This window comes from Doryrhamphus excisus, chromosome 13 (assembly GCF_030265055.1).
Source record: "Doryrhamphus excisus isolate RoL2022-K1 chromosome 13, RoL_Dexc_1.0, whole genome shotgun sequence".
In the NCBI taxonomy this organism is placed as follows: Eukaryota; Metazoa; Chordata; class Actinopteri; order Syngnathiformes; family Syngnathidae; genus Doryrhamphus; species Doryrhamphus excisus.
The window spans coordinates 12,962,235-12,974,414 of record NC_080478.1 but is presented as its reverse complement, the minus strand read 5'-3'; the positions used below and the strand labels follow the sequence as shown (position 1 = coordinate 12,974,414).

Here is a 12,180-nt window from a genome sequence, read left to right as displayed (position 1 = left end):
CCACCACATGAGAATGAAGGCTGGACGTCACGAGGGAAGGCTGCATACTTTTTTGTGATGACAATGATATTGGAATGTGAGCGATGACGTCCTGCTCCACACAGCAAAAAGCCTAAATAAATGCCTTGTCGCTCCCAAATCAACATTTGAGAAGTGAAAACAAATCACAAACGAGCCAACATGCAACACAGACTTAGTGGAAACAGAGAAAGTGACTCATTAGACAAGTAATAATTAACAACAACTAAAATCAATGATTAATATAAAGTTGGTTGTTAGCATCTGGCAGTAGGATATATTATTTTACTCATCATATTTTCTCAAAAGAGGTTGAGGACGAGATTACGCAAATATACCATCAAAGCTTCTCCTATTTGGTGATGTGGAGCAGGAATGCTGGTGGAAAACAAGCAAGATGCCTAGATTAGCCTGATGCTGTGTTTAATGTGACTGTCTGGAACGTGAACGCCGAGAGCAATGCTTGTAGTACTATGGATATGAATACTATGGAGTACAACAGTAGGGTATCCTCATTCCCTCCCATTTGAAAATTCACACATGCTTTTACTTACTGTCAAACTTGCAGGTGGGATACTGAAAGGCATTGAAGGAGTCAGACTGGCTGTCAGAGCTGACAACGTCTGAACCACTGGCACTAGCTGGAGAAGTCCACTCTGATGGAACCCCAGGATCATCAACTGGCCTGTGGTCATCTGAGGGTCGCGAACCAGGACTCTGGCCAGATTCCAGTAGCTCTGGCAGGTCCTGTGGAACTTCAAGACTGCCTGGACTGCTGCCACGGCGTTCCTGTAGAATACAGTGAGAGTAGATTTTTGAGTGCGTAGATTGACAAGGGCAGTGCATATTATACAGTATATCAACATTTTCATATAAATATGGAAGATTATAGCTGGTAGCTAATCTCCATCTTTATCATGGGTATGTTGATATTAAGTACAATAACATTTGTGCTACAGAATCACAACCTGTTAATGTTATTCACGTTTTAACATATTTCTAACATGCTAATGTGTGCAGATATTATTGCACTTGCTAAATGTACACAGCATACACCTACATAGTTATTTGTACTACATATACACACGCAGACACAAGTAGTGAAGGTGTGTGTCTGATAAAGTGGGATGTGAGATACTAAATCTAATGAAAACACAAAAGTGTGAGATAAAATGCGAGTACACCGTGTATACTGACCACTGTTCCTTTAGCCCTCAGTCTTTCCTGGATAAACTCATCCATGAGATCAGAGAAATTAGGGTTGCTGCTTCCTACATCAGTGGAGACTGGACGGGCTTTCTGGACCACCTCCTCTTTGTTGGCTACACACATACACACAGAAATTAAACATGCATGGAAGCATGATTACCTGGCACACATAACATTAAGTTAACACTAGCACTGTATACATTAACAATAATAATATTGCATTTAATATTGTGATGTGGAGGATTTCAATTACCACCTTTATGACATTACATTTCAATTGTGTGTGTCACAATATCTACAAGGTAAGCCAGGGTGTGCCTAAATTACATAAGCAGCCCTGATGTGTATGTACTGTAAGACCCGGGGTAAGTGAATGACCGACTGTTAAAAAATGTTTTTAAAAAGCCACAACACAGCAGGCAAACCCACCAGAAAAGTGATGCAGGAGTTAATTTCACACCACCATGCACAAAGAGCAAGATCACATTGATGCGTTCAAAAAGGCAGCATATCAAAGGTTTGTGTAAGTTTGGTATCATGGGTTATGTTGTCCTGCCACTCGGAATAGGATAAGCAGTATAGAAAATGGATGAATGGGTTATATAAATGTTGGTTAAGTACAAAATTTATGAAAGCATAGAGCATTCATATAAAAATTAGGGCTGCCAAATGGTCATCATAAAAAAAATTGATTTAGACCATACATATTAAAGACACATTCGTGATTATTGTTCCGAGGAGGACTAGAGATGTGTTTGTGATAGGGTGTTGGAAATGCACTGGTGTTGTGTTTAGGTCAGAATAAAGTTATAATTGAGCACCAGAGTCTGTGTGACTGTGTGGTGACACTACACTACGCTTCCGTCTGCCATCATTACAGAGAGGTGTGGCTTGACATGATGCACGTGCATTAATTATGCTAAAAATCGTAATCAATTAAATAAGTTACCGCCGTCAACCCGCGATTACAGCCCAAATAAAAATACATGCGTCTCTATTATCACCAACATATGGCTCAATACACAAAGTCAAAGAACTCTTCATACATGTTTTTTACTCCAGAGGGCTGACAAACTAACAAGGTTTGTAGATGATGCCACTCTGACATCAGATCACAAGTGTATTTCTGCCAAGCCATTTAAGAAAAAGAAATTAAATCAGCCACCGCACAAGCTTTATGTTCTGTTCCAGGTTTGGTTCATTGACAACATTAACTATAATATATAAAAAGTATATTAAAAGTATATTTAGAGTATATCGTCTCTAACTTCAAGCACACCTATCAGCTCTTCAAGAAAATGCATATACATATACAACCAACAACCAACCAACCACTCTCACTGCTAGACAATGCGGTGTAATCATAAACAAAAATCTTTCCGATGTGCTCCTTCAGTGATGCTGATGTTATCACAGAACAATCTTAACGGTGACTTTTAAAATAATATTTTAACGGCTAAATCCATCAGATATGGATACTGGACCTCTGAACAAATGAACTAAAAGAAAGTTAAAAGAAAGCCAAAGCAGGAGCAATTAGTGTCTACTTGTTTATAAAAAATTTCACACTGGAGGCATTTAGATGGTTTACTATACCATCAAGCCATACCACATCCAAACCACCCCAGTTATTTGGGAATCTACAGCATATGGACAAATGTGTTGGTACACCCAACATATGAAGTTGGTCCATTTGTGTACTGTATATGCACACCCCATATCTGTATTGTAACATGCTAATAGTTATGTCAATTCATTTTAATGTTAGCACAGGAGTGTGTCATGCAAACATTTGGTGTAAGGGTGTCCAAACTTTTACAGAGGAGAGGTGCATACTGCATTTTTTTTTACTTTAAAGTAAGGCTACTTTAAATATTTTTGCAGTTTAATTCTATTTCTACAATGTGCCTAGAGCCAATTCGGGAAAAAAAACAAAAAAACAGACACTTTGGACACCCCCGGTTTGGTGCAATGATTTTTGCGGTTCAAATGGTTGGTTGCCTTTTAAAGACATAGAACCACCAAAAGCTACAGAATTAACAAGCTCAAAAGGCCAGCTCACAAAAAAAAATGCAAGAGTGAAGCGAAAAGTAGAACGTTGAATTAAAAAGTTAAAAATGGAATTCACTGAGTTATCATGCACAAGGCAATCAAATAAATGAATAAATGCCTGCAGAGAACCGTTTGGGGGAAATTTAACTCAAGACATATCAGACGAAACTGTGAAAATGTGCACTTCAAAACAATTTCACATTATGTGAATTCTGCTGTCCACTTTCACAGCAGATCATCTTATACTTATGCACTAGTTTTACTATAATCTGAAAACAAACGTGATTCTACAAATGACTCAATGAACATATTAGACTGTGCAAGGAAAAGCAACATATATAAGTTGTCTGTATTCTATATCCAGTACCTGCCAGCAGTTTGGACAAAGTTGATGAGAAAGTGTGTATGTGTACCACCATTACCTTACACAAATACGCATGCTGCATTCTAGTGGTTTACGAGGGAACTACAGCAATAATATATTCATCGAATCTAACTTTTTCTAGACACAGGTAACTGCTGTATGAAATATTAAAATCTTATTTGCTTTTTTTCAAATTCTGTGGACTCTTGTTTCCATCTGTGGAGCTGAGGCAGTCCGGGGAGGGTGTACAACGAGGCAACATGCAATTTTACTGCGAGCAAGGGTGGGGTGGAAGGAAGAGGGAAGAAAGGAGGACATCAAATTCCCACAACCTTTAGAAGGAAGACAGCAAGAGGAGGAGTAGAGGGCCTCTCGGGTATGGGAACAGGTGGGAAGTTACGGGAGGAGGAGGAGGGGTCTTCAATAGGTGGCAGGTTGGAGAAGGGGTTCACGTTCAAGAGGAAATACTTTCAGTCCAGCAGCAAGGTGATGAGTTTCAGCCCAAAAAATGTCATTCCATAACAAACCGGTTAAACAGCCAAAAAAGGAAAAGATGGTTGTTGATGTTTGTGTTTTATGAATATTTGTCTTTTCCACAGATGTCGGGACTGTTGTTGTGCCCTTTGAGGGCACTTTGTCCGTTGTGATCCTCACCTGACGTGGTTGACTTCCGCCCAAAGTAGCCCAGGACATGGGAGTAGAGGTCTCTTAGTGATGCATCACCCATTGCAGCCCGCCCTTGCCGCTGTGGCGAAGATCCTTGGGATGACCCTTGACCTCGGGGCCGGGGCTTGGAGGACAAAGCATGAACCACAGTTTTGTACACCCCACCAAGAAGAGCCCCCTGGTGATGTCGCGAGGCGGAACTGCCAGGCTCTTGGGAACGAGAGCGGAAAGCCCGAGCGCGTAAGGCAGACCGTCCCAATCGGCCTCGTACCCCTGATGATGCACTTGCGCCGCTTGCCTCCAAGTGTGCCTCGTGCACCAAATTGGGTCCCATGCAGGTTCCTGATGATTTCTCCCCAGTCCCAGTCTTGTATTCCAGGCCTCCAACAGCTGCTGCCCCACTGACATCCACTGCCCCCAGTCTCTCATGCCCTCCTACTTTGTGGCTTGCACCAGCCACCGAGGCAAACTTACCTGCACTGCCCGGTCCCAGCTTCCCGCTTGCTCCTACCCCAGCTCCTGCCCTGTCACCCGCCGAGTGGCTATGAGTGTGGAAGTGACTGAGTCGGCGCAGCCTGGCTTTCCAGTGGGCCTCTTTATTCTCAAGTGGGTTGTGGAACTGCACTGACTCTGTGGAAGGTCTGAAACTAACGTGGACACCCCCAGAGTGGTGCCTCTTGGCATTACTACGGGTCATCTTGGGCTTGGTGGGGTCTGAGGTTTGGGGAATTTGAGATGCTTCAGTGCCAGATTCTACTGTATTAGGGTCAAGTCTGTTTAAACTGGGTCTTTCGTTAGTGGCAGAGCTTTTATCATCCTTGTTATCTCCTCCAATTTCCCTCAAATCATGACCTTTTCCTTCCCATTCTGCTTCCCTTTTGTTCTTCTCATCGATGTGTCCTTCTAAACTCCCTTTCGCGCTGAGTGATGGCCACTGACATTGCATTTCAAGACACTCGTAGATGCTCCGCTGTGATGCTTCAATCTCCTCTGCAGAATCAACACTACTGTGTCTCACTGTGCTACTTACCTGTTGGATTTCTTTACAAATTTGTCTGTCCACAACCTTTTGCGCCTCTTGTATGAATTCGGTTTCTCTGGTATTTGTATCCGTTTTCATCGGTACAGAGGTTTCAACATCGTTTTCTAATGCAAGACTTGCCGCCACTGTAACCGCTTCATTTTTCTCAGCTGCTTTGTGAGTGAGATAATCTCTAATAGAGGAGAATAAGTCATCCTCATCTTGCACAGCTCTGCCTTCATTCTCATCCACATCAGTCTTTTCACAAAATGTGAAAGCAGAATCCCAGTCGCTTACCCAATCAGAACCTAAACCTTGGTTTTGAGAACCAACGTTGTCATTTTCACTCACATCATCGTGTCCCTCTGAGGTTGAGGAAACAACACCATTGGGGTGGGAAAAAGGGGTAGGAGAGGAGGAGTGGTGTGGACGCGGGTGTGATTGAGCTGCGTGGCTACTGGTTGCAAGTAAAGTAGTAGCAGTGAGGTGACAGGAATTTGGAATGCAACTCGAATCCCCAGGTGGGTCTTCACCTTTGACCCGTTCGGCGATGAAAGGCTCCATGATGTCAGATGCACTGCTGCTCCTTGCAAGTGATGAAGGGACTGCATTATCAAGCTCACAAGCCGCTGCCTGGAACACTTCAGAGCAAGAGACCGGAGGGGTCTCATCGCTCTGGGACGAATGGCGCATCCGAGATGGGCGGGATGTCAACGTGATTGGTGGGTCCTCCAGGTCTGGTAAAAGGGCAGATGATGACATAGTAGTTATTGGTGGTATGTTTATGAATGGAAATAAACACCTACAACATCATTCCAAAAGAGAAACAAAACAAACAAAAAAAACAGAAAACAAAACAAAAAGTAGACATATGTTTGATATTACAGTCGATGCCACATAGTCATGATTCATGGCTATGGACTTTTTTTTAACAAAAATCTGCAAAATTATTTTATTATATATATTTGTTCTGAAAATGGGCCGTCAAACAGAGACATTTTTATGGGCGGATCAAATACTCATTTGCTGGTGATCCTGGAACATTACCTAGCTACTGGAATGTGTGTATGGTGCTAGTTTTTAAAACATTAACAGTATGTTTTGGGTCATTTGTGTATCACAAGTTTAATAACCATCTAAAATGCTTTAAAATACTGATAGTCAATAATAATAATATACAGTAGATACAAACATGTATTGTTCCCCATTCTAGACATTTAACTGTTGTTTAATGTGCTGCATGTCAGGAAGGGTATGTACGTATACTTTTGCAAATTCAAGAAGGCGCGCGCACACACACACACACACACACACACACACATGCAGTATGAACCACTTAAGAGGGGAAAATAATAATAATCATCATCACCATTTCATTCATGTAAGCAGGCATGTAAGTGAAAGAACCAAACAAAGAGGAAAACACTGAGATTGTAATGAATACAAAATGAACGACATCACCTTCTAATTGCCTTCTACCATCTCACAAACAGATTTTTTTTTAAGTGTGTTAATTCTCAATGGATCATGAGTAAAGACTCTGTTGCTTCAGTAATGCCAACAGACAAACTGATAGACATCAGTGACACATGTGAATAAGTGAAGTCTCCAGGCATACAGCAGGCAGAAGGCAGGCAGACAGCAAGTGCAAAGACAGTGTACCTGCTAGCTGGTCAGCAAGGGGGGGTAGTAAAGGGTGGTGGTGGTGGTGGAGGAGGACAGGAAGAGGTGGAGCCAGAGCAGGAGCACTCTTAGCACTCCGGATAAAGGCTGAGGAGAGGAGAGAGTCCCCTGTAGAACAGCTACGCAGAGCTGAAGAAGTAGGAAGAACAAGCAGAAGAAAGAGAAGATGGTGGGAGAGGATAAGGAAAACAGGAAAATAAGGTGTGTGGTGGTGCAATGAGGTGAGATGAAGAGTAGAGGACGCATAGGTGAGATTGGAAAGGTAAAGTAATAATTAGCAAGGGTGGGTGGGGGGGGCGCCAAATAAAGTGGGTCAGTTGTATATAAAAAAAATGAGAGTGAAAGTGACATGATGTGAAAGGGAATGAGAGGGAGGAGTGAAAATAGGCTTTGCTCTGGAGCAAAATGGTGAGAGGCGGGAGCAGTTAGTATATCCTCTGAAAATCATTCTAACTTGTTTCACATGCCGTAACACCTGCAGATGTCAGCAAAACAAGGTGTCTTTATAACAGAAAAACACAAGGCTGCTTTTATCCACCCATGATTTACATTTTTCATTTTAAAAAATATACAATTTTGAACCCTTTAATCCCAAAGATAGGAAAATGAATCAACACAAATCAGTCCTGCAGCCATTACCACGGTGATAAAACCTAAGCAACAATATCAGGAGATTATCTTCCGTCCAACCTTGTACAGTTGACCATTATTTAATATATGCACAATTTATTACATTTTAATTCGCAAAAAAACAACTGAATTTCTATAGTGTAACCGAGATATACGTATTCCTCTCAATCCTGCGTTATAAAAAGGTAGAGTGTACACAATAATGTTGTGACCACTTCTTACACACCAATAGCCACAGATGATGGGCTAAAATAACACAAATGTTATTTAATTTGAACAACGAGATTAGACAGAACAGTCAAAAGACAGCTTCAGCGAGGCAGTCCATTTGACTGTATAAAGAACAAGGAAAGAAAAAAAACAATTTTATTTACAACTTGAGCTCCCTGATACTGTAAATACTGTAGAATTGGTGACGGTATTATGTCTAAAACAATTATAACAACTCTCCTGATATGTTTGTACTGTAAATATCATTTAGTCTTTTGCCGTCAGCTTCATGTAAGAAAGTATGAATGACAGAGAGAGAGAGTGCGCTTTGTTGGCGCTTAACAAATACACAGAATGAAGTATGTGCTATGACAATGACCATTGCCAAAGTTGAGAATGAAGAAAACAACAGTCCAGATAGATACTGATACTGACCTACAGTTTTTTGTCGAACAATGCTCCTGGCCTTTTCGATGCCTGGTGATCCAGCTGTTGTGGCACTGCGTTGTCTCATGGCTGCTGCCTGACCTGGTTGGTCTCGGCTCCAACCTTTAGAGAAGGAACGATCCACTATCTGCCGTTGGCCTTCTGAACCTATACCTGAAGTATTGTGAGAATATTGTTTTCAATCAATCGTCATTGATACTTGAACATGACGTCTAAATATTTTGTCTCAATTTGAAATTTTACATTCCCCACTGTGCTGAAAGTCACAAATAAATAAAAAGTAGGCTATACACCGCAATACAGTATATTCCCACTATCCGTGAGAGTTATATTTCATATACCCCATGCGAACAGCAAACAAATGCAACTAATGGATTAAAATATATAACATGCCTATTTTCGATCATTTAAATTTTTTAATACAGTTTTGCACATTATAAGTATACGGTATTGTGTTTACCAAACGTGCAGTTACTGACCTTTGCCTTTGTGTTTCTTCTGCTTTTGCTCACTGAGCTTGTCCAGGGGGAGCTCATTCAAATCAACACTGTACAGGTTCCTGGCCAACACCTAAGACATGATACACAGTAGTGCAGAGTCCAGTTTGAGAACAATGATCAAAATGGAGGAATTAGAGTGTCTTCTTCAACCTTTGTGAGTGTCTCCATGGTGAGGGACCATTCAGTTACCAGCTCCTCCCAACAAGTAAGAGAAGACAGGACGGAAAGGAGGTCATCCCATAGCTCTCTGCTGATGTAGACGTTTAAGTTCCCCTTGATCCAGGCTACAATCAATGTCTGTATAGAAAGAGTATACGTATTTAATTATTGTAAAGGTAACATTCTTGGGAATTTAATCTTTTAAAACAAATTACACATGAGATAAAATTACATTAAAATAACATTTCATGTTAACATTTAAACAACAACAATCACATTCACACTGCTAATCCTTTTCAATACCTGAAAGATTGGTCCCGCCAGCCTTTCTGACAGTGTGTTCCTTTTCTTGCCATGGGGCATAATAGATGGAGGTCTTTTCATCACTGACTCAGTCACCCTCAGCAGAACAAGTAAGATCTGCTCCCTATGACCAAAATAAAGTCCATAAACATTTGGAACTGAATGCAAGTACCGTCGAAATTTCCTGTGTATAAGCCACTACTTTTTCCCCCCCGTTGTGCAGTGATAATTTGCAGACACGTTATGGTCTTGAGACATCTTGTAGCTTCAAAGCAATAATTTTGGTCTGCGTGCGCGCGTCCTCATCATGGAGAATGCGTGGAGAGATGTACTGCATGTATTGTTAAAGAGTGATCAATCTGGTGGCTTTTTCTTGGGTCTGCCGGTGGATCTTGGCAGTGGTGTCAGGAGGTCTACTGTCGATGGCGGGTTTCGTGGGGCTGGACTGCTGTGTGGTATAAAGGACGGCACAGGCTCGGGGGGCTGATTTGCTTTAGGGTGAGAGAAGCTCTGGGACAACGCACGGCAGAGAGACTGGTGAGGTGTGTGGCAAGGGAATTGTGGGTTTGTTCAGTTCCAACACTGAAGACGACGCCTGTAGTGGTTTTAGCGTGGAAGGAGGAGAATAAAGATGGTGACAGCGACGTTTCTGGTGAGCTACTATTGAACCAACCAATTACATGCCATATTCAGGGGGAAAAGTTACAAAGAAATCTCTCTGTGCAACATCTTCCTATGTACTTAATTACCCCATGTTACAACGTGAACACCTGTGGCTTATAGACAGTTTCGGCCTATAGATGTACAATTCTGCGGCTTATATTCAGCTGCGCTCAATCGTCTGGAAATTATGGTAGGTACATTTTATTTTCAACTGATATATGTGCTACTAGTGAAGACCTGATGTGTCCTGCTTTTGTTGTTACCATGTTTTCTGGTCCATAGTCTCATGCATGACAAGGCTGCGGTAGATGTTCAAGACTCGCTTGCACATGTCAACATGCTCCTCTAAAAGGAACTTGATGTCGTTGGCTGGCTCCAGTAAGAAAACGTTGGAAGAGTGGGTAATAAATACCTACAGAGAGGGGAAACACACAACAATGACATTAAGTGAATCTACCACTTCTTCTTTTAGACCAGTTTAAGTAGACACTTAAGTACAATTTAAGAACATTATTAATCATTTCCAAAGAACGTCTTACCTGCAGTGTAGTTTGAACTCCAGCATGAACACTGTACTCCAGCAACTCACTATCAATCATCTTATTCATTCCCTTAGGAGACAAAAACCCCAATGTTAAGTTTAAAGATTATAAAGGTATTTAGTAGTATAAAATCACTACTATCATGTAGATATGTTTCTGCTTTGTCAATTGGGAGTTTGTTGTTACCTCAATATGACACAGATGTACACAAACTCAGAAGGTTCTACACAGTAAACAAGTCGCTCTTAAACTGATTCATATGATCCAGGTGTTTTCAGCTAATGTGCTAAAAGATACAGTGCATTGTTCAGTGGAATCACAGGCTTAAATGGGCTGCTCATCTTATGGCCATATAAGGTATGTAAAACAGATGCAATGGTGAATGAGTTCATGAGATTTGTCACCTCATCATCTTTGTCTGAACCTGTGTCCATACAACTGGCTGTTGCTGTAGGATACGAGCCCTCTTCTGGCTCCTTCATAAACACCGGCTTGTCCTCCATAGAGATCCACTCCTGGTAGACACGGACCACTTTACGCATGGCTGCAGCTTCACACATGGGAAGGAGAAATGCCTGCAGGGGTTAGGGAGACAGAAATAGACAAGCAGTTGACAATGAATGAATAAATGATCTCTGAAACATTTTTGTGGCATTGTCTACATAGTAAATTGATTATTTGAATTGGAATTGCTCTTTCACCTGTCTGAAGATCTCAGTGATAAAGTTGATGCTGGTCCTGGAGCTGGTTAGGACTCTCCGCACCACCTCCATGTCCGTGAGCTGTTCTTCATCCATGGAGCATAGCGAGGAAGAGCTAGGCTCCCGCTCTGTCAATGTAGATGTGTTGGAGTGGCACTGTTCAGATTCACCCACAGGGCCAGTACCGCCACCGATACCTATGCCACCTCCTCCTGGCCCAGATGAGCCCCCACTCCCTTCCAGGTGGTTGTCAGACCGCAAACCAGCCCCGCTGCCGTCGTCTGAGCTGCCGGCAGAGCGAGCAGCGAGTCCAGCTGCTGCTCTCTGTGGACGAAAGGTTGGATTATAGAGCAACATGTACACAAAGAAAAGACTTAAGGGTGCATTTACACTAGGTCAGTTCTATTGTATTGTATTTTGATTCACCATCCCAAAAAGATGTTGCTTAAACAAAGCATCAGCTAGCCAACTTTCTGCAATCAAAGGGCTGGATGTGGATGTCAATAACATCAATAAATGCATTCCAATATACCTGCTGTCATCATTACATAGTTCACCAACAAAAAAAGCCAAAATTACTGAAAAATTACTGAAAAGTGTGAATGAATCAAAATCACTAATAGTCATGGAGAAGAGGTAGGATTAAATAAACTCTGCTTTTTCCTACTCCTACTTTTTCAGATACATTGATTTGCGCAAATGTAACCATGTGATGCTCCTTAATGCAACATGTACATGTACGGCACATAATGTGTGTTACCTGTATGTTTTTGGGGACATTCTCGCCCTCTGTGCCTGGAATCTGTGTCTGTGTGTTGGGTCGTGGCTCAAGCCAAAAGGAAACCAGCCAGCGGATGAAGATGACTCGGGCCTGAAGGAAACTCTCCTTCGTGCAGTAGAGCACTTCGCCAGCATCATGCTCCCTGCGCACCACGCCGTAATATGGCTTGGGACGCATCGGGGGAACTTCTGAAGCGGGAAAAATATGGGTTCACACACTGTATGGATTACA

At 42.0% G+C, this 12,180-nt stretch overlaps 1 protein-coding gene across 7 annotated transcripts in view; it reads right to left on the bottom strand.

Annotated features, from left to right (window-relative positions):
* Positions 1 to 12,180, bottom strand: part of ralgapa1 (Ral GTPase activating protein catalytic subunit alpha 1) — a 58,032-nt gene that overhangs the window by 39,117 nt on the left and 6,735 nt on the right. For 4 of the 7 annotated variants that reach the window (XM_058090996.1, XM_058090995.1, XM_058091002.1 and 1 more), the window contains exons 9-21: positions 11,929 to 12,137; positions 11,169 to 11,492; positions 10,872 to 11,042; positions 10,465 to 10,536; positions 10,189 to 10,337; positions 9,263 to 9,386; positions 8,951 to 9,097; positions 8,780 to 8,870; positions 8,289 to 8,453; positions 6,993 to 7,142; positions 5,864 to 6,067; positions 1,216 to 1,340; positions 573 to 807 (exon numbers count right to left, since the gene is read on the bottom strand). In XM_058090996.1, the coding sequence (XP_057946979.1) occupies positions 573 to 807; positions 1,216 to 1,340; positions 5,864 to 6,067; positions 6,993 to 7,142; positions 8,289 to 8,453; positions 8,780 to 8,870; positions 8,951 to 9,097; positions 9,263 to 9,386; positions 10,189 to 10,337; positions 10,465 to 10,536; positions 10,872 to 11,042; positions 11,169 to 11,492; positions 11,929 to 12,137 (2,166 nt within the window). Of the gene's footprint in view, positions 1 to 572; positions 808 to 1,215; positions 1,341 to 4,297; positions 6,068 to 6,992; positions 7,143 to 8,288; positions 8,454 to 8,779; positions 8,871 to 8,950; positions 9,098 to 9,262; positions 9,387 to 10,188; positions 10,338 to 10,464; positions 10,537 to 10,871; positions 11,043 to 11,168; positions 11,493 to 11,928; positions 12,138 to 12,180 lie in introns of all 7 variants that reach the window. The other 3 variants (XM_058090997.1, XM_058091001.1, XM_058090994.1) reach the window with 2 other exon arrangements.